Below are 23,813 nucleotides of genomic sequence, written 5' to 3' on the forward strand. Positions count from 1 at the left end.
GTGCCCCCCGGGTTCCTTGGCACACATCCCTTACCACCCAGCGACTCGGGGCTCCGGGCCCTCTTTGTCCTGGGCCCCCAGCCGCCCGCACACCTGGAGGGGCCTCCAGGGACTGGGAGTGGCCGCCCGCGCCCCCAGCCTGGGCCGCCTCCCCGGGGTGGCCAGGAGGAGGGCAGGCCTGGCTTTCCCCTGCCCGCGGGCACACACACAGTTAATCCTCGGCGCCTGCTGTTTGGATAATATGCGCTGGGAGCGTTGGAGGCTCCGCGGCCCCGCTCACATCTGGCTGGGGTTTGCTCTTTACGAGCCGTCCCGCTTTCTTCGTCTCTTCCTTGACTTTCGAGAAACCGCGCTTCCGCTTCTGGCCAGAGGGCCCTCGGATCGGAGGAGGTCAAGGTGCCGGGAAGGCAGCGACCCGAGGCCGGCGCCCGCGCCCCTTGCTGCACCTTCTTCCCGGAGGACCTCCCCCCCCCCCCCCCCCCCCCCCCCCGCTCTCCCCCGACCTGGCTGGGAGGAGGCCCCGCCAGGAGATGCTCTGAGCCCGGGACGAGAGGCCCCGCAGGACGCCGTGGAGGTAGGTGGTGGCTGTGGCGGGCAGGACGGGCGGGCGCTCGCTCCTGCTCCGCGGCTCCAGCCGAGTGGGAGGGGCCGGGTGGCGGTTGTGACAAGGGACAGAAAGACCGGGAGTTGCGGCCGGCGGGCGGGCAGCCCGGAGGTGCGGTGGGGAGCCGCCGCCAGTCTCCGTCTCCCGCTGGGACGGGGTGGGGGGCAGGGGCAGCCGGGCGCTGTCAGGAATAGGAATGACGGCGCCTCCTCTCTCCGTGGTGGGCTGTTTACCTTGCTGCACACTTCTCTACGCGTGAGAGAAAAGCGAATGGTACCCAAGTCCCCTGTGTACCAAGTGGGGGCCCCCGCCCCAATAGTGCCTGCATCACCTGAGAGCCAGGTTCGCCCTGCCTGAGGCCAGTGTGGACCCCCACACAAAACAGGAAATGTGGACTTTGGCCCCCACATCTAATGGCCTTGGTGTTCCTGGATTCAGCCTAGACAGGGGAAAATAATGTCCCTTCCCCTGGGGACCCTCCCGAGCTGCCTGCATCACTGAGAACCATCTCTGGCCCGGGGCCACGGTCACCCAGCTGCCCTTAAGCCCCTGGACCTCAAACGCCTCTCTGTGTCGAGACACCACGTGCCACGTTGTCTTCTAGGCATTCCCCGGGCACAGGTGTGATTTCCCCACGTGCCCTGGGCACCCACATCGTGTTCGCCTGGTTCTCAGCGTGCAGATCCCTGAGCAGCCCCGTGTCCTCTGTGGGCCCTCCTGGTCCACTTGGAAAGGAGGAAGGAAACTACCTCCCTTCGTGACTCGTCTGTCTCTTCCATCTCTCTGAGTTTCCAGGAATGGAAGCAGTTCGGCTCATGGAGCTGCCTCTTTACACGGTTTCAAAATGAGGAGTGTCCTGAGAAACTGAGCTTTTCTCAACTGCTGGCCACATCCTGGGTCCCCAGGGGGGAGGATGTGAGGTCCTCCAAGGCTGCTAGGCCTTTGCTTTTAATAGTGCAGGAAAGCACGCAGTCAGCTCCACGTGCAAGGTCACAAACAGATGCACTTGACTGCTGTGTTAGCTGCAGGGAGGGTCCTGCCTAATGTCCCCACCAAGAGGAGGGAAGAAGTACAGGGGAAGGGGAGATGGGGGCCGAGGCTTGAGTTATCCCGTCCCACCTGCCTTGCCCACTCTCCGTCTTGACCTGAGAGCTCAGAGGAATTTAGGGTAAGCGGCAGCCATGTGCGCGCGTACATGCACGTGTGTCTGTCCCGCATGGCACGTGCTGAGCAGATGTGGATTCTCGTTGATGACACTCTCACCCCTGAAGAGCTCAGAGAGGCTCATGACTTGCCCACGCGCGGTAGAAGGAGGACCCCTCGGAGGACCCGCATCTCTGCACCCAGAGAAGGGGTATAATTTGCTCAAGGGTGCAGAGCTGTCCAAGCTGAGGCTGGGACTGGAGCTTCTCAAGTTTGCAAATATCCACCTCCCAGCTGTCCTCGGAGAAAGTGCCCAGGGGCAGGAAGGACGGCCAGGTTCTGTTTCCCAGACACCCCACCCTCTCCTCCCTCTCCCGTCTTGAGCCAAGGAAAGTGCTCCCAGTGAGCAACAGGTCAGGGAGAGATGCAGGAGGTCTCGGGTGGGACAGCCCGCCTAGGACAGGTGCAGCCAGCCAGCAAGGGGACCCTCCCAGGTGGGTACTGAGGAGCGGACGTGATCCCAGAAAGGTGCACAGACGGCTCCCTCTTCACTCCTTTAACATCCGGGGATGTTAAACCTCCTTATTCAGGGCAACCAGCACAGCACAATTTTTTTTTTTTTTCAGAACGTGCTTCTTTCTGTTGTTGTTACTGGTGCCTCTGGCCCTCCCCGCCCCCCCCAGCTGTAATTAGCATGACTCATAAACCAAATATTCTGGCACTGAACTTCACCCATCAAAACAAAGATGAAAAGAATTTTGTAGATACAGTCGCGCTGCTGGGCGTCCTCACCGGACATAAGCTTGCTGTTGGGGGCTTTGTCTTCAGGGGGCTGGCCCCGTGTGTGGGACCCCCGTACTGGAGCAGGGGGGCGAGTGGAAGGCAAGGGGGTAGGGGGGTGGTGCCAGGCTCCAAGGCCCTGGGGCAAGGGTGGTGGTGACAGCTCACAAAGGAAAAGAGGTCTAGAAAGGTCCTCTGGTGCCTGAGGCAACTCTGCTGAGCCACTGGGGAGGAAAGCGGGTGTTTCAGAAGCACCTCGCTTCCCTGCCCCGAGAGCTCACAGATATTTAGGTGGAGGTGATGGTCCCCCAGGGCACTTCGTTCTTGGTGGCGTAACTACTGCGTGGGCCTAGGGTTATTAATTTTTTTTTTCCTGTTTTTACCTGCTGAAATCTGCCTTCTCTGAACGTCGGGTGAGCCAAGGCGTCCCCTGGACAGGACCGTGGGTCTCTCCCTGACTACTCCTGGCTCCATGCGAGGAGCGGGCTGCCCCCTGGGAGAGCCATTTGGAGCAGAATCATCAAAGCCCAGGCGCTCCCGCCCACTCTGTGGGGCGGCCCAGAGAGCCGGGGCCTTGGGATTCTCAGGGCCCCTGCCAGGGGAATCTGCGGCTGGGTCCTCGGCCTGGCGGCGTCGGTTCTGCCCTCGACCACAGTTGTGCGGAGGCGGGCACGCCGGCTCCCTTCCTCCTCTGCAGGCCGGGCAGTGGCACTTGTGCTGTGGCGGCCCGCGTCCCCTGCCCATCCTCCTCCTGCCTCCCGGCGAGCCGCGGCAGGAGCTCTTGAGCCTCTGGGGGGAATGGGGAGCATCTTTACCTCTGGGTTCTTGTCGAGGTTGCAGGGGAGCCGTCCTGTGAGCAGGAGACAAGGGCTCCCGGCATCCTTTTCCAGCCACTCAAACTTGCCCACGCCTCTTTCCAGGACTGGGCTCAAGGGGGGCTGGGTGTGGCCTGCCCGGCAGGCCCCTGGAGTCAGCCCTTCTCCAGCCGTGGATGGGCCTGGCAGCGTCGTCCTGGGGCGTCCCGCCCTGTTCAGGATGGCTGTCAGGACGGCTGTGGGCCAGCCTGGGCCTTGGTGTCTGACCATCTCCCTGGCTCCTGTACGGATTTTCCTTGAAACAGGAGTTAGCGGAGCTGGAGCCTGCGGGTAGGAGGCTGGGTGGGAGGAGAGGGAGGGAGGAGAGGACAGGAAAAGAGGGCGACAGGCGGGGCAGGCAGTGGGGGAGCTGGGGGTACCTGTGCTCCGTGGAACGCTGCTGCTGGCCACTGGCAAAGCCATGCTTGGGGAATGCCCCAAACCCTTTGCACTCCCACCCCAAGCAGGGACATCTGGTGACCAGCCGCCCTCTACCCGGGGGACCAGGGAAGGAAGGGACCTCACCTGGGAAAGCTGCCAGCCCTGGTGGGTTTGCAGGCATGTGCAGGCCAGGAGATGGGCTGGACCCGGCAACTTCTCCCTGCAGGTTTCGGGGGCTGGTCTGTAGAGGTGGGGAATGGGGTGTGCTCGGAAACACATGGGCCCTTTCTCCTTGTGAGGAGTCTGAAAGTGGGTTCTGGTGAGGGATGGGTGGGTCTGGGTGGGTCTGGGGTGGCCCTGGGGCTCTCAGGTCGTCTGGCATTCAGGACACCCTCCTTCCCACAAAGGGATAGCTACGAGAGCAAGACCCGTGGCCCTGTAAAGTGGCTGTAGGAGGAGCCCCTGAGAATGGTCCTCACAGAGCGAGCAGAGCTAGACCCCGGCAGCTAGGGAGGTGAGCTGGAGCCCAGCGCCCACCTTCCCCTTTCTGTTTCCGTTCTCTGCTCCTGCGTTCTCCTGCTTCCAGCTCTGTCTCTGCAGGAGCCTCCACTAGGGGCCCTACCCGAGGCTGATCTCCAGGCAGCACCCCTAGGATGGGCAGACACGGGGCCACCATGCTGTTCCCCATCACAACATCAATCCTTTACACCATTGGTTCCTGCTAGCAGCACTTGGCCTCAGGTCCCATTGCAGCCCAGTGTTCTAGCTGGCTTGTCTCCATCAGAGAGCTCTGAGGGCCGGGTGGGACCATGTGCCCTTCCTGCAAGACATGGTCTTCTCACTCCTTCTCCTTTTCAGAGCTCGCCAATGGGCTGTTTCTCTCTACCTGGCAAACGCCAGGCCCTAAAAATGCACATTCAATGGGCCACACCTGCCACATCTCTTCCATCTTGAGGAATGGGGTGGTGGTAGTGGTGGTAGTGGTGAGGGGACGGGGGTTCCTCGTGATTCTGTGCTTAAATCCAAAGGAATTAAACTCAGTAATGGGTTTTAAGATGGGAGCCTGGCAACAGGGAGATCTTAGCACACTGCTTCAGGGACGATGGTTGTCACGGACCGGACCGTACCCTGCCTGACACTGAATAGGTGCTCCGTAATCTGCTGAATGGATGAATGGCAAGGCTGGGCTGGTGGATAAATCCCTCAGGGCCAAACACCACTGCTGCCGTTCCAGCTCTAGCTGAGTGAGCTACGCAGGTGGATGCCCGGAAAGACGGGAGCGCCCGCTGGACTGTGGTTTGGCAGGATGAGCCTGCCTCCCTGGCGTCTGGAGGCCCCCTGAGGTGGGGTGGAAGGCACTTTGCTGCCAGACCCACCTCCCTCCTGTGGGGCCTGGGGTGAGTGGCTCCTTCACTCTGAGCCCATTCGCTCATCTGAGAAGTCGAGGTGCGTTGTAGGGGTCAAGCTCTACGGCATCCGGAGAGCACAGTGCCCAGAGCCCGGCACATGGTGGGTCTTGCCTGGTCAGTGGTAGCAGGGCTTTGTTTGAAGGAACCTCTGATAAGTGCCGGGGCTGCTCCTGGGCCTGCTAACCTGCCTGGCCATCACACAGAATTCTTTTTTTTTTAAAGATTTTTATTTATTTATTCATGAGATAGAGATAGAGAGAGAGAGAGAGAGAGAGAGAGAGAGAGAGAGGCAGAGACACAGGCAGAGAGAGAAGCAGGCTCCATGCCGGGAGCCCGACATGGGACTCGATCCAGGGTCTCCAGGATCACGCCCTGGGCTGAAGGCGGCGCTAAACCGCTGAGCCACCGGGGCTGCCCTCGCACAGAATTCTTAAGGATGGGCTCAAGGATTTGGCTTCATCTCCTTCAGTTCCAGGGCCTCAAGAGCAAGTACCACCAGGGAGAGGTCTGGCAAGGACAGAACAAATCCCCCTCATAGAAAATGTGATCCGTCCACCAGGCCTGACTGGTCCAGGTCAGGTGGCCCTCCCTCCCTGGCCTAACCTGCATCCATCCACTGTAGCTCCAGGGTGTTCGCTCCTGGGGCAGGGAGTGGGATGGGGAGAGGCTGCATCTCCTCGCTGCTGCACCGTGTCCCTGTCACCCAGCTCTCCACCGGGTACGCAGCAGACAGTAAATGCAGGTGCAGGAAGCCAGGACTTGAGCCCTAGGTCGGTTTCTTCTCCATGTGGTCCTGGTCCTGCGAGTCCCCAAACCCCTCATGCCTCATCCTTCTCTTTGCATAGACTCAAATCCCCTGGAATACACTAAACGCTCTCTGAGTCCCCAGGGTGGGGCTTCTTTGTCATTGTTCTAAGTGGAAAATAATGTGTATTTAATGCAAGAAAATATGTGACTGTTAGAGAGGGGGAAAAAAAATCAGAGAAGCCAAAATAAGAAAATGGCCAACATCCCTATTTTCATCACCCAGAGATAATTGCTGTTAGCAGCCAGGTGGGTGGCCTTCAGATCTCGGCGGCTGAGCGTGATGTGCATGATGTGTGTGTATTTTCAACCCGACCTTCACTCATCAGGAACATCTCTTGGCGTCAGCAAAGAGTCATCTGTTTACAGAGGTCACTAATTGGCAAGGCTGCCTGAAGCTGCCCCTCCCCGCTTATTTATTTTTTTGTTTGTTTGTTTGTTTTCTTGCCTCTCCAGGAAGCACAAAGCATCTCCTGGTTAGGTGGCTTGTAACCTTGGCTGAAGGAGGCAGGGGGTCATAGCCCTGAGGAGGCAGGAGATTTTCTGAGGAGCCTCTGAGGGAAACGTGGCTGGATGGGCACGCAGGGACTCAGTCTTGCACTGGCCCTCTGGAGCCCACCCTGGATCACTCTCTCCCTTTCCCTCCTCTCTCCCCAAACAGCCCCGCCCTGAGCTAGACAGAGATTTGAACACCCTGGCCCCAGGCCCCCCGCAAGACGTGCAGGATCCTGGAGCCCTGTTTGTGCGTTGGCTCTGCTGAAAGGTGAGTGTGGATGGAGTTCAATCAAAGTGGGACATCAGACATCAGACATGGGGGATGCGCGTGAGAGATGACACAGCTTCCTGGGAGGGGCCCCTGGTCCCCAGGGGGTAGATCCTACAGGACGCTGGGGGAGTGCCTTCCTGGAGGCGTGCCCTCAGGCTGGGCTCTGAAGAACCTGTGCACAGGGAGGGTGGTGGGGGAAGGGACGGAGAGACCGGAGAGCCTGCGGTTAGTGTTGGGAGAGCCTGCGGTTAGTGTTGGGCCTGCGAGCGGAGCCACCAGCAGCTCCAGATGGCTGGAGTCGGGCGGCGAGGTGGCCAGAGGCGAGGCGGGAGCCAGGTGGTGAAGCTCCAGGTTTAAACATTTTCCTTATTTTCACGGGAAGCCTGTTAAGCCCAGGGTGGAATTGGGATTGGCAGTTCTGCAAGGGGCCTCTGGTAAGCAGGTGGGAAGACACAGGAGAGAGAGAGAGAGCGAGAGAGAGAGAGAGAGAGAGAGAGAGAAAGAGAGAGAGAGAGCGAGCTGTGGGTGGGGCGCTGAGAAAGAGGTGGTGCCCAGCTGGGGGGTAGAGGACTGGAGGCCTTCAGGAGGCTGCGTGATGGACGAGAGGTGGCAGGTAGGGTCTGCAGGGCCCCCCGATTTCCAGCCCCGAGGCCCCCACGTGAGCGGCGGCTGATGCTTCAGAAGTAGGTATGGTGGGGGGACAGGAGCGGAGGTAACTGGGGCTCGAGGGTCCATGGCAGAGCGGAGAGCAGGTGTTCAGAAGGCAGACAACCCGAGCTGTCCCGTGGAACTTTCCGCCGTCATGGGAATGTTCTCCGGCTGTGCTGCCCGAGAGGGTGGCCACCTGAAGTGTCCTGGTGCGGCTGAGACCCGAAATCTTCGTGTCGCTTAAGTCTAATGAATTTAACTGGCCCCCTGAGCTAGTGGCCGCTGTCCTGGAGGGCGCGGGGACCAAGGTCGGAGAGCTGTCAGCGTAGAAAGTGACAGAAAAGTATATTTCGAGAGGGAGGAGCCAACGCGGAGACCATCGCCCCTGAGACACCTGTTTCTTGAGGGGGGCGAGATGGTGGAGGACAAATGCTCGGAGACAGACGGAGCCGGAGCCGGGACACAGGAGGTGGCCGGCCCTGCACCGACCGCATGCTGAGCTAAATTATATTTGCGACCTAGAAGCATTCGGTGGGGGCAGAGTTCTGTCCTCCGCCACGCTTCCTGGGGAGGCGTCTGTGAGATGTTGGGGGGATGCGTAGGCCCCAGAAGAACCAGAGACAGTACCGCTGGCAAAGGGGCAAGAGTGGCGGGGCGCAGGCCCTGGGATTCCCAGCTTCTCTCCTCCCTCTGTCTTGGGACCCCGAGGGCGTCCCTGCTGTGGGGAAGTGGGCCCTGGGCCAAGCCACCTGCGGAGCGCGCTCGCGGCAGGGCACCAGGGCAGCCGGCAGCTCTGCTTGCAGCAGGGGCGAGCCTGCAGCCCAAGGCCTTACAGCTGGGAGGTGATCTAAGGACAGTGCTCCAGTCAAGGAGGCCTTTGTTAGCTCTGGGACGGGCTGGGAGCTGGGGAGGCTGGGCTGGCCAGGTGCCCCCGGAGGCCCGACGCCTGCAGCCCACGTGGCCTCGCTGTTTGTGGCCCGAGCGGAAGACCGTGCCCGCTCTTGGCGCCAGGTGAGCCTGTCCTTGCTGAGGCTCGGTGGCCCCAGGAGAGATGGAGATGTTTTAGGTTGGGGGTGGTGGCAGTGGGGAATTCTCACCTTCTCTTTTCTGCACTGTTTTGTCCTGAGCTAGGCCGCTCTGCTCTGCAGGGAAAAGGGAGCCCTTGCTCATTAACCTGTAAGTAGCCCCGGAAGCTTCCAACTCTCCCCCTGACCATGTGCTTTAGAGGTCACCAAATAAACCCCGAAACCTTAAGAAATAAATCCTTTTTCTCTAAGCCGGAGAGCAGCTCGTGGGAGAAAGGAAAAGAGAGATTCAGCAAGTGGCATGGGTAGCAGGACTCCCGGGTTCACCTCCAACTGATCAAAGTTCCTTTTTTTAAATTTTTATTTTAAAGATTTTATTTATTTATTCATGAGACACACAGAGAGAGAGGCAGAGACACAGGCAGAGGGAGAAGCAGGCTCCATGCAGGAAGCTCGATGTGGGACTCGATCCCGGGTCTCCAGGATCATGCCCCAGACTGAAGGCGGCACTTAAACTGCTGAGCCACCAGGGCTGCCCTCAAAGTTCCTTTAATAGGGGATCCTCATGCATCCACTGCTGACTCCTTTATAGGGCTCGGGGGTGGGAGGAGCAGGAAGGGTCAGACCAGTTGGGCTGCCCTGCTATGGAAGGGAAATTAGATATTAAATGGGCCCCTGGAATTGGTGAGCAAATGTCATTCGTCACTCTGCTTCCCTCCTTCCCGTCACCAGAAGGGTTTGGTAAGAGGAAAATGAGCGTGATGAACAGCTTCTGGGGCAGGAAGGCAGTTGTCACCTGTTATAACACCCTGCCTGCCGGTCATCGGGGCCAGAGGGACACCCCAACATGGTGCTTTCTCCTTCCCAGGCACGCCAGGATCTAAATCGAGGAGACTTCCTGCAGCAGCTGGAGAGCTCTGAGCTCCTCAGCAGGGGAGTGCCACCAGATGTCAGAGCAGAGAAGGGGCAGCCTCAGGGCTTCCTTTCTGGTTGGGAGGATGCCGGGGAGCAGGAGGTGGCAGGAGCAGACGTGCAGAGGGGGTGGCCGGGCTGCAGGCATGGCTGATGCCACGTTGAAACAAGGAGTGCTCGCCCGCCACGCTAAGTTGCATTCTTGGCCTAGAAGTCATTAGGTGTGGGACAAAGTCCTGTCTTAGGCCAGGCTTCCTTGGGAGCCGCGTGTTAGATTTTTGGGGTGATGTCCAGGCCCCAGGAAAGCCCAGACAAAGATATTTGTGTTGGGTGTATTGAGGTCTGGGCCCCAGCCAGAGCTCCTGGAAAGCATCACGTAGAGGCAAATGGTTGAGAGGGGGAGAGACTTTCGGGAGATATTACAGGGGGTGGGTGACTGATCCGATGTGGCGGATGCATGAGAGGAAGGAGCCCAAATGACTCCCAGATTTCTGGCCAGCTGCTTGTTCTTAGCCCCGCTTCCGGCCTCACTGACACCGGCTGGTCCGATCGCGCTTCCTGCCAGGACGGGAACGCTCTGTCCTGCGCCGTCCAGCATGCCAGCCACCGGCGACAGGAGCTCCCGAGGGCTCGGAATGCGGCTCGCGTGACCGAGGACCCGAATTGTGAATTTTCTCTAGTTTTGTTTCACTAGTTTATTTTATCTTATTTTTTAAGATTTTATTTATTTATTCATGAGAGACACAGAGAAAGAGAGAGGCAGAGACACGAGCAGAGGGAGAAGCAGGCTCCGTGCAGGGAGTCTGATGCGGGACTCGATCCCAGGACCCCACGGACCCCAGGCAGGCGCTCAACCGCTCAGCCACCCAGGGATCCCATTTCACTAGTTTAAAATGAAATAGCAGGGCAGCCCGGGGGGCTCAGCGGTTTAGTGCTGCCTTCAGCCCAGGGCCTGATCCTGGAGACCCGAGATCGAGTCCTGCATCGGGCTCCCTGCAGGGAGCCTGCTTCTCCCTCTGCCTCTCTCTCTCATTCTCTGTGTGTCTCTCATAAATAATAAATAAATAAATAAATACATAAATAAATAAATAAATAAATAAAATCTAAAAAAAAAATCTTAAAAAAAAAATGAAATAGCCACACGTGGCCCCGCAGCCGTCACCCCAGCCCGCGTGGACCAAGAACGGTACCCGCTTTCCGCCTTGATCCCGCATCCTAAGCTACTACGATCGGGTGCGCGTCTGTCTCCTTCACGTGGACCGTCCTCTTCCTGAGGCCAGGGCGGGAATTTAGTTTACGGTAGGATCATCACTCCCTCCCGGGCTCCGACACAAGGCTGGGCAGCCCGTGGGCCAGCCAGGCCCCTGGGAGCTTCTCCAACGAGAGGAATTGTGGAGCTGCGCGGGCAGTTGGGCTTGTCTTCCAAGCTTCTAATCCAGGGAGATCCTAGGCTTCTCGCCTCCCAGAACAGCTGGTCACCCGCTGAGGATTAAGGAAGAGGGAAAACCCTGGTTATAAATGCTTTTGTCAGATGGCACTGGGCTGGGTGTGGTGTCATGGCAAAATGCAAACACATGGTGCCCGGGCTCGGGGGGTTCCCATCAAAACACAGGCAGGACAACACGGAGGCAGGTGAGACCCATCTGAGACCCCAGGAAACTACAGTGTAGGTCTGAACACTGTCTCCTAGAAGGATTCACCCCATGTCCATAAAAGGTCTGAGAAGGGATGAAAATTATTAACGAGGGAGTGTTTTCAGACCCCGTAAGTGGCCCAGCACCCCCTCTGGCACCCCCCACTCCCGCAAAGGGGCTTCTTCCTTGTTGGGGGAAGGTTAAACTGGATGGGAGGGCTGATGGGAGAGCCGCCAAAGAGCCACCGGCCTCCTGGGGCAGACAGTAGGGGAAAAAAGGTGTTCATGGATCTTGGCAAACGAATTTCTTCACAGCGTTTGAGAAAGGCAAGTCAGGAACTTGAGTCACGTTGCAATTGGCCTCAGATGCCTTGACCGCAGCAGCCTGCAGACTGGACCTCGTGGGCCGGAGGGTGAGGGCTCCAGTCCTGGGGGCCACGTCCCGGCCCTGCCTTCGCTGTGTGCAAGCGTGGTCCTCTGGGTTACCTTCCTGGGGGTGAAGCCGCGCCCTCTCTAGGTGACTTCATTTCACTGGAAATGGCTAAAAGTCATTTGAAGCCAAGTTTGGTTGGATGTTGGGCAATAACTGTTTTTGCCCAAAAGTGACTAAAATGATCATAATGTCATGACGCTGACTTTTCTGTGGGACTTGGTAAAAGGGCTCTGAAGATATTTTTGAAGAAAGAAAGATTTCACCCAGGGTTTGCTTTGGCCCCAAAGAGGAGGTTCTTGAGGAGAAGCACCAGCCTCTGCTGACCTTCACTTTGTCAGCCTGGTGCCTCCGACTCCTTGCTGGCTCCATCCCCACTGATACCATCACCCCGAAGGCGGCTGCATCCCAATCCCCGTGTCTTCTGATCAAGGTCCAGAGAATCCTTTTTTCCAGACTCGGAAGAGACATGCCAGTGCTCCCATTGGGCATAGAGCACCGATCCTCAGCTGGGGGTGCTTCTGCCTTCCCAGGGTACGAGCAGCAAAGCCTGGAGACGTTTTTTGGCTGTCACAACTCGGGGTGGCGGGGTGGGGGGTGGTTGTCAGTAGAATCTAGTGCGTGGAGTCTGGGGATGCTGATAAATATCCTGCAATGCACAGGACAACCTCCCACAACAGTGAGTCAGCCCTGAATGTCAATAGTGCTGAGGCTGAGAAACCCTGGGGACGAAAGAATCCGAGGTAGCTTTTTATGTGTGTTTGTTGTTGTTTCCTGACTTTTCCAAAATGAATATATATTACTTTGGATTCAGAAAAAGAAATGTTTAAAGAAAGGAAAACGTCTTTTCCTTTCAAGTGATGCAAGCTTGGCATGTAAAGGGAGGGGAAAAAAAACAGCCATTATTGAGGTGCCAAGGAAAAAACAGAGGAAACACAGAAAGGGGGAAATAAACAACTTTAAAAATCCCATTCCACAAACATTTGTTGAGTAGCGATCAAGTTCAGGGTGCTGCAGGATGCTCGGCCGGTCCAAGATGAACAAGACCAGGAGGTCACGGTCTGCTGTGCAGAGTCTTACAGGCCAAGGAAAACTCTGCAGAACGAGACAACAGGAAAAACAAAATCTGAAAAGAAGACAGAGAGGTTTGGCCAGCTGAGGGTCTGGGAAGGAAGAGGAGGTGCTTGGGTTGGGTCCTGAGGACCGGGTAGGATGCTGATGTGGTCTGAGGACAGCCTGTTGAGGTCAAATCCACTGCCCTTCCTCGTTTGTGAATTTGGTATAATAATGAATGAGTGTTGTCTCCTTGAAGGACTCACCGCAGGCCCTGCTGAGGCCCATGGTGGGTAAGAATTACTAATGAGGAACTGTTCTCAGACCCGACCCTGACTTCCAGGGTTAGAAGGGTCCATTGAGATGATGCCTGGATGCTCGGCATAGTGCCTGGGGCAGCTGTTGGTCCTACAAGGCTGGTTTTTAATAGAAGAGAGGAGGAGAATAGGAACTCCTGGTCAGGGGGAAAGGATGTGTGCAGGTGGACAGATGCCAGGAGTTTAGGGGAGTGGAAGCTGGGATCCTAAGTATGGTCCGAGGACAAGGAGCAGAACTTGAGGGCTGTCCCAGACCCGCTGAATCAGAATCTGCATTTTAACCAGATTTCCCAGGTGATATGTGTGTACATTAAAGTTTGCAAAGCAGGGAGCTTGAGCACAGGATGAGGGGAGCCGTACAATGGGGCCGAAGAGTGAGGACAGACTGGGGTGTCAGGCATGTCCTGCCAAGGAGTAATGATGGGTGGATCAGTGGATGGACGGCTAGATGGATGGCTACATAGATGGATAGGCAGATAATTTATTTTATTTTATTTTTTTAAAAGATTTTATTTATTCATGAGAGAGAGAGAGGCAGAGGGAGAAGCAGGCTCCATGCAGGGAGCCCGACTTGGGACTCGATCCCTGGTCTCCAGGATCAGGGCCTGGGCTGAAGGCGGCGCTAAACCGCTGAGCCACCAGGGCTGCCCTAGGTAGATTATTTTATTTTATTATTATTATTTTTTATGTAGATAGTTTTAATATGTATTTTGTAAAGTCACATAAACACATACAGTAGAGATTTTGAGTGAGGACCAAGTGGTCTCTCGGTCACTGGGCAGGTCTCTGGGCCTTGATGTTTGGGAGGGATGGTTGTTTGGTAGAGAACTCAGAGTTGGGGAGGCCCCGTTGATCCACTGCAGTGGATGAGGTGGGGAGTCATGCGGAGAACTGAAGACCCAGCAGAGGTGTGGAGGCAACCCCCCTGGCTCAGAGGCTCATCACATCTCTGAGGATCCATCCACAGGGAGCCTCTGGCTCCTACTTTTTCTGTCCCAGGGCTCTGGTTGCCAGCTCTCTGCCTCCCCTATGTTCTCTTGATTTGGCATGGGGGCTCCAGCAAGGAGGGCTAACTGAGCAGCTTCTCTTCAGAGCTATGGCAGCGAGCCCACCGACATGCAAAAAACAAAGCCCAGACATCGACCTACCAGCTACAAGGTCATGTCCCACCAGCCACAAGTCATCTGAGCAATGGGGTGTTAGAGGGAAGTCCATGGCTTCCCATGGTCAACGACAGGAGGATTCATCTGCGTAGATAACTACTGACATAAAGAAGTCTGTCTTGGGAGTTAATATTCCTTAAACATAAAAGAGGAATTTTTTTAAAAAAGATTTTATTTAGGGTAGCCCGGGTGGCTCAGCGGTTTAGCGCCGCCTGCAGCCCAGGGCGTGATCCTGGAGACCCTGGAACGAGTCCCACATCCGGCTCTCTGCATGGTGCCTGCTTCTCCCTCCGCCTGTGTCTCTGCCTCTCTCTCTCTCTCTGAATAAATTAAAAAAAAAAAATTAAAAAAAAATTTTATTTATTCATTGATGAGAGACATAGAGAGAGAGAGAGAGAGGCAGAGACACAGGCAGAGGGAGATGTAGGTTCCATGCAGGGAGCCCGATGCGAGACTTGATCCCAGGACTCCAGGACCACACCCTGGGCCGAAGGCAGATGCTCAACCACTGAGCTACCCAGGCATCCCCATAAAAGAAGAATAAAAAGCAAATCAGACATGAGACCGTTGGAGATTTGCCTCCCAGCAGCGACCCGGATCCCACTCGCACCTTGGCTTCGAGGGGTGGGTGGTTCTGACTCTCCCAGGCTTCCGTTTCTCACTGGGCAGCTGACAGGGTTGAACTGCATGTCCTCACTGGGCCTTCTAGGTGTTGAACTATGTGGTTTGGTGAACAAAGATGGGTTGGGATTGACCCGTTACCCATTCCTGCAGGGGGCAGGTTTCCCAGCCAGGCAGAAACAGCGAGGCACTTGGGACTTCTGACTCCAGACTGTGGAAAACCCTCCCTGGTTAGCCGGGCAGCCGCCTGGCAGTGGGAAGGGATGGGATGTTTTGCCTATTTGAAGCCCAAGCACTGCCCCCTAATGGGCTCACTGGGGACCGACATGTCTTTCTAGAAGGACTGTTCTCAATACTGGATGAGAGGCTTTCCCCTGAGAGCACCCTGAAGGACATGAGGTTGGGTTTTTGAGCGACAGAGACTGTCGAGGCCCGTCCCTAAGTGAGATGCGTGATGTCTGCCTCCCTCCCCACCCACCCCCTCGGTGCAGGGCTGGGGTAGAGTCACAGGACAGTGACCCCACACGTTCACTTGGGATTGTGCTTAGCAGAGCCCACTGGCTGAGGGTTCCCCTTCCTGAGAGGCTTGCTGGGCGTGGGCAGCGCCAGCCCAGCTGGCTGAGGCTCCAGGGGCAGAGTGTGTGCGCATGTGAGGGTGTGTGATGTGCGTGCACACGCGTGCGGGTGTGCACGAGGATGCAGGTGTGCTGTGTGTGCATACCCATAATGCATGTGGGAGTGGCAGTGTGAGAATGTGTCGAGTGTGTAAGAATATGTGCATGGGGTGTGTGACTATGTACTGAGGCATATGAGTGTGTATGAGTGAATGTGTTAGGATGGTGCAAATGTGTAAGTGCAGAGTATGAGCAACAGGGTGTCACCTGTGGGTGAGTGGGAGTGTATGTGTGCACCTACCGTGCATGAGTACTGAGTATACACGTGCACGTGTGCAAGTGCGAGAGCACTAAGTACCCGAGTGCGCGTGTGTTCATGCGAGAGTACCTGAGTGCGGTGGATGAGGGTGTGGAGGATGCGCGGGAGCCAGGGCGCGTGGCGGCCCTCGGGGGGCCGGGTGGTCGGGGGGCGGCCCGCTCAGCCCGCGGCCCTCCGTGTGTCTCCCAGCAGGGCGCGGCGCGAGGATGGGCTCCGGGGCGCCGACACTCGTGCTGGCCTGCTGCGTGCTGCTGACCTTTGCCTGCGGAGCGGGGCTGGGCCGGGCGCCACGTGGCACGCGGGAGCTGCGGGAGCAGGAGGGGACCAAGGAGCCGCCGCTGGACCACACGGAGCGGTGAGAGACGGGGAGGCGCGGCCCGGTGGGTTGAGCCCGGGGTCCGAGGCAGCTGGGGCTGGATGCGAAGGGGCCTCAGCCGAGGCCGGGAAGGGTCCTTGCGGACCTGGTCCTGGGGGACACACCGGCCATTTCTCCTCTCAGTGGCCCCGGGGGCCTTATCTGAAACTGATGACAGTGACCCACCTTGCTCTAACCCCAAAGGGACTGGGTTTCTGTACTGTTTTGCAGCCACAGCCCCAGGTAAAGACTCCCCCCCGCCCCCCCCCAGCACTCCGTTTGTCCTTCTATTCTAGCTTTGTCCTCGAGAGTATCCCCGGGGCTCTGAGTGCTTCCCCAGGTGGGAGGCAGGGACGCGGCTGTGAGCGGGTCCGGGGACCCTGAGCGTCTGATCAGGTTGCTGATGGGAGAGGATTGCTGAGGGCCGGCGGAGAAGTGGTGGCTTTTCTTGGGAAGTCATGAATTTCTCCTGAACGGCGTCATCTTCGTGGATGTGACCTTCGCTATGATATAGAGACTTCAGGCTACTTGGAATATTTTGAAGGGAAGCACCAAGTCCTTAGGATTGCTCAGGAAACGGTCATTCACCAACTGTGAGGTGCTGGGTACCTGGGCGATAGGCTGGCGCCCTCAATTGCCTCAGTCACTTGGGTTTCGGGCTGACTCGATACCCAGGGCCTCAGGCGATCCTCACGATGGAAATGCATTGGATGTGGGACAAGGTGACATCCATCATCTCCTCCTCCTCTCCTTCCCCCTCCCCCTCCTCCTCCTCCTCTCCCTCCTCCTCCTCCTCTCCCTCCTCCTCCTCCACTCCCTCCTCCTCCTCTTCCTCCTCCTCTCCCTCCTCCTCCACTCCCTCCTCCTCCTCTCCCTCTTCCTTCTCCTATTCCTCCTCCTCCTCTTATTCCTTCTCCTCCTCCCCCTCTTCCTCCTCCTCCTTTCCCTCCTCCTCCCCCTCCTCCTCCTCCACTCTGTCTTCCTCCTCTCCCTCCTCCTCCTCTCCCTCCTCCTCCTCCCCTCCCTCCTCCTCCTCCACACCCTCCTCCTCCTCTCCTTCCTCTTCCTCCTCTTCCTCCTCTCCCTCCTCGTCCTCCACACCCTCCTCCTCCTCTTCTTCCTCCTGTCCCTCCTCCTCCTCCCCCTCTTCCTCCTCTTATTCCTCCTCCTCTTCCTCCTCCTGTTCCTCCTCCTTTTCTTTTTTCTCCTCTACCCCCTCCTCCCCCTCCCCTTCTTCCCCCTCCTTTTTCTTTTTCCCCTGCCCCTCCCCCCATTTCTCCTCTTCCTCCTTTTTCTCCTTCTCCTCCTCCTCCTCTTCTTCCTCTGCCTCTTCCTTTTCCTCCTCCCCTTTCTCCTCCTCTTCCTCCTCCTCCTCTTCCTCCTCTTCTTCCTCTGCCTCTTCCTTTTCCTCCTCCCCTTTCTCTTCCTCTTCTTCCTCCTCCTCTTCCTCCTCCTCCTCTTCCTCCTCCTCTCACTTTCTATTCAGTGAGAACTAAGTGCCTGCTACTGGTCTGGCCATGTGCGAGGCATGGGGGGACAGGCACGGATGACAGTCCTGGCCTCCAGGAACTCCAAGGCTGTGCGGTAGGCTCTGCAGGACAGGTGTGTCCACAATGCTGGGGGTGGCAGGGGCGGGGTGGGGGCGGGAGACTGAGCAGAGGAGTGGCCACATCTTGAAGGACACTTGGGCCTGGGGAGCATCTCAAGTGCGGAAGGAGGGTGTGGCCATGCCAGGTGGGTTTAGGGTAGTAGAGTTGGCACTAGAGGGTGGAAAGGGAGGGGAGATGATTCTGGTGGGGAAAGGTCTCTTAATCGTACAGGGAGTCATGAGGAATTATCATGGGTGGGGGACATCATGGAGAGGTTTCAATGTCATGACATTCCAGAAAGAACGCTGGAGGAGGCAGAGAACAGGATGAATGGGAGATGTGGAGAGAGGCAGATTCCAGGAGAGCAGTCAGAATGGTGACGGTCCCCCAGAGATGGGGAGTCCGGAGGGCCCAGCTTCTGCAGGTACCTTGGTGGTGGCTGGGGGTGGGAGGGGCTGACTTCAGGACCCCGTGATCCTCAGCATGTGGTGGCAAGGCTGGAGAGGCCTCTTGAGTGAGCCTGTGATGGTGCCGTGAAGAGGGTTTGGAAAGAGAAGGTTCCAGGGCCAGAGTGATGGGCCGACACTTGGACACCTCACCTTCGAGGGGCTCGCTGACCCTAGGTAGAGACCTTCCGGCGAGAGGTGGGCATCCACCTGGGAGGCCGGTGCTCGCGGGGCCTGAATTTAGCGTGTGCACATCCATTTCCCGGATTGTCTGGGGTGCAAAAGCAGGAGCAGAGGTAGAGAAGGAACCAGCCGCTGAGATGGAGTGATTGTCTCCGACGTCACAGCTCTAGAGCTTGGAGGGAGCGGGAGCCAGAAAGGGCCCCGTGCAGCGCAGCGCGCCGCCGCCAGGTGGTAGCACGGAGCCGCCGGCCGCCCGCAGCCGCGTGTAAACGACCGTGGAGTCTCCCGCCGCAGCTCCCAGGAACCTGAAGATCTAGCCGAGCCCTTTCATTTGCAAATGAGTCAGCTTAATGTCGTTATCTTCTAGAATCACAGTTGCATTGACGGGGATTCACAGCTCTGTCACACACCTTCTAGAACCCCTCCCCAGGGGCCCGACCTCTCCAAGCAGCCTCTCTCTCGCCTGGCCCCAAATTATTGCTGTTTCTGTAATCGTTGTTTCCATGACGAGTATTGCTGTGACCGGAAGGCAGAGGAGCTCTTCCTGAACCTTCAGTTAGGGTCCCAGAATTCGCCAAGAGCCAACGCTGTCTCTGTCGAGGGAAAGCGCATGCGGTCAGGCACGTCCAGGACAGAGGGAAGGCACGCAGGTGGACCAGAACCTCTGGAGGCCGAAGAGAGAGGAGGTCCCAGCTCCCAGAGCTCATGGCTTTCCCTGTGACGCCTTTATTCCCTTAGAGATGAAGAAAACCATGACAAATACAGCCCCAGGCAGGGCGAGGAGGCCTCTGCTTCCCGGTGCTTTCGCTGCTGTGACCCTGGCACCCCCGTGTACCAGGCCATCCCGGTGCCACAGATCAACATCACCATCCTGAAAGGTCAGACGGCTGCGAAGCCACCAAGGGGACCCTCCCCCCCACCCGGTTGGGATGGGGTGTGGGGCGCTCTGTCCCGAGTGGGGAGGAGAAGTCCTTAGGGTGGATGAGACGGCCCTCTGCCCCCAGCCCCCAGCCCACTCTCTGAAATGCCCTCGGCCCCGGGGGCCGGACAACCTCACGCAGCCCTGCGAGGTCTGACGGGCACCCCCGGGCGAGCCCCGCATCTGCAGTTCATTTGCTCCGAGTCAGCCTTGGGCCTGGCCGCAGCGCCTGTTGCTTTTGGACAGACCCCTATGTTCCCTTCTCGTTGCCAGGACGTTCCAGAAGGGGAAGAAAATGATTGTTTCTGGATGAAAATAGAACAGTCCTTGAGGTTGGGTCAGCTTGCCCGACCCCGCGTGTTTTCCTGTCCCTTTAGGTGAGAAAGGTGACCGGGGAGACCGCGGCTTACAAGGGAAATACGGCAAGACGGGCTCCGCGGGCGCCAGGGGCCACGTGGGCCCCAAGGGGCAGAAGGGGTCCATGGGGGCCCCCGGGGACCGCTGCAAGAACCACTACGCCGCCTTCTCGGTGGGCCGCAAGAAGCCTCTGCACAGCAACGACTACTACCAGACGGTGATCTTCGACACGGAGTTCGTGAATCTCTACGGCCACTTCAACATGTTCATGGGCAAGTTCTACTGCTATGTGCCGGGCATCTACTTCTTCAGCCTCAACGTGCACACCTGGAACCAGAAGGAGACCTACCTGCACATCATGAAGAACAGGGAGGAGGTGGTGATCCTCTATGCCCAGGTGAGCGACCGCAGCATCATGCAGAGCCAGAGCCTGATGCTCGAGCTGCAGGACCAGGACGAGGTCTGGGTGCGCCTCTTCAAGGGCGAGCGGGAGAATGCCATCTTCAGTGACGAGTTCGACACCTACATCACCTTCAGCGGCTACCTGGTCAAGCACGCTGCAGAGCCCTAGCCCGCCCGCCCCCGCAGCCCCACGCCGGTCTCGCTACAGCCCCTCCCCAGCCCTGCCCCCTTGCCCCGCCGCCCCAGCTTCGGCCTTCAACACGACGCCCTTCACAGAAGGGGAAGCAAGAGCAGCTGTGCTTGCCGGCCACACGGGCTCCTGGGTGGGCTCGGCGGGCAGCCACCTGAGAGGACGGGGCCTCCAGCTCCCCTCTGTGCACATATCCTTGGGCCACCCCACTGGTGTGCCACTGTATGGCAGGGCGACCCAGAGCCATCCTTGCTCCCGTGGCTGGAAATAATTAGGGAAATTCTAAAGTATGTGAAGGGAGCAAAGTAAGCCCTGTGGCTCCCCCTGGGAGGCTGTTCTCACATGAGCTTGCATGTTCGAGAAGACCTGAAGTGGACGCTGTGGGCCATGAGGAAAGGATGGAGGGCGTGGGGACCCTCTTAGGCCAAGTATGAGCCTTCTTGGGCAACAGCTGGACTGACATCCACATCCTGGGGATATCATGGCCTTGCCCACGGGTTCTGCTGGTCTTTCCACTGAGCCACAACAGTGAGGGGGTTCGGGTTCAGGTAGCGAATGTCAGCTCTCAGCAATCAGCCAAGCTCTCAGCCCTGGTTTCTGGGCTGAGAGTAGCAGCCTGCTTGTTGGAACCCATAGACTCCTGACAGCAGCTGGGGACCTCAGGAGCCCCTGGGTCTGCAAATGTTTCTATGAGGAGCAGAGCTTACCCTGACCAAGGCAGAGCCATCCATCCTGGCACGGCTCTGCTCGACTCCCCCATAGTGTCCAGGAGCCCTGGGTGGGCCTTCACACCTGTCACCTTGGCATTGGTTTGCTGTTCCTCCTCCCAGACGGGTCAGCCACGGAAGGCATTGAGGCCTTCGTTTTGTAGCAGGGTCATGGTTATATAATATTTTCTACAAAATCTCCTTGCACACCATCACAGAGTCCTGTTTCCCAGAGGCTTCACTCTCAGCAGCCCCCGTGCTCTCCCCCAGGCCTCTTTGACCAGCAGCCTAAGACAACACCAGAGGGGCTTCCTCTAGGCCCCAGAGTAGGGCAGAGCCGGAAGGGGCCGGAAGGCTCCCCCTCTACCTGTCTTGGAGGCCCCCGTGGGGCACCATCCCTCTGACCAGGAGAGAAGGCATGTCTCAATCACTGGAGTGAGAACCCTCTCTCTCTCTGGGGTGGGTGTAGATGGTGCCCAAAGTGGCTGCTGCCTGGAATTGGTGCTCTGGCCTGTGGCTGGCTTTGGCCCGGTGGCCCTTCTCTGCCTTTCTACACTAATGCCCAAGGCTTGGGTACCTCTCCTACCTGCTCAGGCCCTTAAACCCCTACAGGAACCTTCCTTCCTACTGCCTGGTGACCCTTGGTCTTGACCCATTCGTCCGCTCTCCCTGGGGAGAGGGATGGGGTCTGGGGTCTGGGGTCTGTACATCCTTCCCTCTGAAGGGCTTCTGCTGGTCAGATTTGAAAAATGGTGTTTCCATGGGCGTGCTGGTGCGCAGGGCGCCCGCCTGCTGCTTTGTGCTGTCCCGATGCTCTTTCAGAAAACATTAAACTTGGAACCATGTGTCTTAGCATCACGGCCTTCTCCGTTTGCTCATTGAATCAAATCTTCCTCCTTTCCCTTTCCATCCCTGCACCCCACCTGCAGAAGAAGCCTGGGGGCCTACCGCTTGGCACCCCGGAACTCAGGTACCCAGTGGGCCCAGGCTGGGCCCTAAACTGCCTTGTTCCTCATGGGAATGCATTTCCCAGGCTCAGCTGGACAGGGTCTCGCTGGGCACCTGTGCTTAGCAGAGTCTGAGCAGCGGGCAAGAGGCAGGGCTTGGGCAGGGGGGCCTGTGTCCCGGGGCTGCCATAACAAACCACTACAAGCCCGATGGCTTGAAACAACACACATTTATTCTCTCGCAGCTTTGGAGTCCTGAAGTACTAAATCAAGGTGTCGACAGGCCACTTTTCCTCCCGAGTGTGTAGGGGAGGATCCTTCTCTGCTTCTTTCAGCTTCCTGTGGCCAGACTCCGTCTTCATGTGGCCTTCTTTCTTGTGCTGACAGACCTCCCTCTCCTTTCCCTTATTAAAACACCTGACATTGGAGTCAGGACCCATCCTAAGTCCAGAATGGTCTCCTCTCAGGATTCTTAACTTAATGACATCTGCAAAGACTTTGTTTCCAAATAAGGTCACAGTCACGGGTATCGGGGCTGAGAACTTGGATGTACCTTTGGGGGAATACAATTCAACCTACTACAATGACCTGCAGGCTTAACTACACCCACCAACAGCTTCCTTTATGCTCAAGCAGAGAAGAGCAGATGTTTCTTTCTCTTCACGCCATCGCTTTGCCAACTGGGTTAGCGGCCAGGGCCCTCATCCGACGGCCAGCAGGCAGTACAGAAGCTGCCTTGCTCCCTCTCGTGCCAGCAAGCTGGCAACAACTGGTGTCCTTCTTTGGCCTGGTTCTAGGATCAGCCCACGCTCAGCCTTGGGCTGGGGCCAGGCAGGAGCAGGGAGACGGTGCAATTCTGCTCTCTGCAAGACAAAGGGCAGGCCCTGCCTCCGGATGTGCCTTCTACACAGCTGGGAGTAGGGGCCCAGGCCGATTCCCAAAGATGCATGGAAAGAATGCTCAGCTTCATCCAAGTGCCTACCACCTTGGGGGAGAGTCCCACGCAGCTTGTAGTGCCTGTTCTGTTGCCCTTCAAGCCAACGTGGGAGATGAGGTGGCACTTGCTCCAGAGCCCACACAATGCCCTGTCTTGCTCTTTGAACTCTTCCCCACCTCCCCCACTTCTGTCTTTCTACTCTTTTCCTGATTGCATTTTTCACCCTTCAAATATTTACCCAGCTCCTGCTTTGTGGTTGCTCATGCGCTAGGTGCTGGGGGCATCATGACCAATAAGGGGGGTACTTGCCTTTTGGGGGGGTGTTAGCTGCAGTCTGACATGGACGCCTTCTCAGAAGAATCGCATACTTGTCACCTCATTATCTGCTCCCTCCCCAAACTGTTTACTTTGCATAGCCTCCTTCCCCTGTGCCCTGACCTTGGCTAGTAAGGAATTGGCTAACAGTCCTGGAAAAGACCTGATAAACTCAGTTGCAAAACAAATACTAGTGTTTTAGCAAAAGGGCTTAGAAACAGCTGATGACTCAGCCGAAGGAGAGAACTGTTTATGCTACAACTTTCAGGAGTCTCCACCACCAGGGCTGGGAGCGGTGAGGCGTGTACTCCCCATCCTGTGGGGTTTTGTGTGTGTGTGTGTGTGTGTGTGTGTGTGTGAGCATGTGCGAGAACACAAATGGCATGATGGCAAACTGGGTTTTTTTGGGCCATAGTAATGGGAATAAAATGAGGTCTTCTTGCCCAGATTATGAACAACAACAACACAACAACAAAAAAATAGTTACAAGAAAATAATAAATAGCACAAGATGCCTCCAGGTGCAGGAGTAGAGTTAGATCCCTACCTTATACCATATACAAAATTTATCTTGAAGTGGATCAGTCTTCAACGTAGAGCTCAACTACAAAATTCCTAGAAAAAAGTGTGGCTATGAATCACCATGAACTTTTAACAAGTAGTAGTTTCCTAGATGTGACCCCAGAACCCAAGTAGCACAAGGGAAAATAGATAAATGAGGTAAATGAGATAAATGAGACACCACCAAAATGTAAAATTCTGGGTTTCAAAGGACATGACTGAGAAAGTGAAAGAACAGCATGAGAAATGGGAGAAAATATTTGTAAATCATAGATCTGATAAGGGACTTATATCTAGAGTATACAAAGAATTCTTACAACTTAATAATTGAAAACAACAAATTAAAACCAGGAAAGAGGTCTTAATAAACATTTCTCAAAGGAGATTTGCAAAGGAAGAAGAAGAAGAAGAAGAAGAAGAAGAAGAAGAA

General features: G+C 56.9%; 1 protein-coding gene across 9 annotated transcripts; it reads left to right on the plus strand.

The window, feature by feature from the left end:
• Positions 1 to 230: 230 nt before the first annotated feature.
• Positions 231 to 21,479, plus strand: C1QTNF1 (C1q and TNF related 1). Of its 9 annotated transcripts, none has more exons than XM_041726395.1 (5): positions 232 to 574; positions 6,637 to 6,738; positions 15,666 to 15,831; positions 18,788 to 18,927; positions 19,346 to 21,479. In XM_041726395.1, exons 3-5 carry the CDS (start codon positions 15,683 to 15,685, stop codon positions 19,894 to 19,896), a joined length of 840 nt encoding a protein of 279 aa, XP_041582329.1. In that variant the 5' UTR covers positions 232 to 574; positions 6,637 to 6,738; positions 15,666 to 15,682; the 3' UTR covers positions 19,897 to 21,479. The 9 variants fall into 9 exon arrangements, with proteins under 9 accessions (XP_041582332.1, XP_041582334.1, XP_041582329.1 ...); XM_041726394.1 differs by having other exon boundaries at positions 15,669 to 15,831; XM_041726397.1 differs by lacking the exon at positions 232 to 574 and adding an exon at positions 4,159 to 4,276.
• Positions 21,480 to 23,813: the final 2,334 nt, after the last annotated feature.

The sequence above is a fragment of the Vulpes lagopus genome, chromosome 12, assembly GCF_018345385.1.
Source record: "Vulpes lagopus strain Blue_001 chromosome 12, ASM1834538v1, whole genome shotgun sequence".
NCBI lineage: Eukaryota > Metazoa > Chordata > Mammalia > Carnivora > Canidae > Vulpes > Vulpes lagopus.

What these genes read in the sequence shown, in the direction of transcription:
- C1QTNF1 (XM_041726398.1), top strand. Translation starts at nt 15,683, where the DNA reads ATGGGCTCCGGGGCGCCGACACTCGTGCTGGCCTGCTGCGTGCTGCTG. An exon ending in CCGCTGGACCACACGGAGCG is followed by an intron (nt 15,832 to 18,787) that starts GTGAGAGACGGG and finishes TTATTCCCTTAG; the next exon opens with AGATGAAGAAAACCATGACA. An exon ending in CAACATCACCATCCTGAAAG is followed by an intron (nt 18,928 to 19,345) that starts GTCAGACGGCTG and finishes CTGTCCCTTTAG; the next exon opens with GTGAGAAAGGTGACCGGGGA.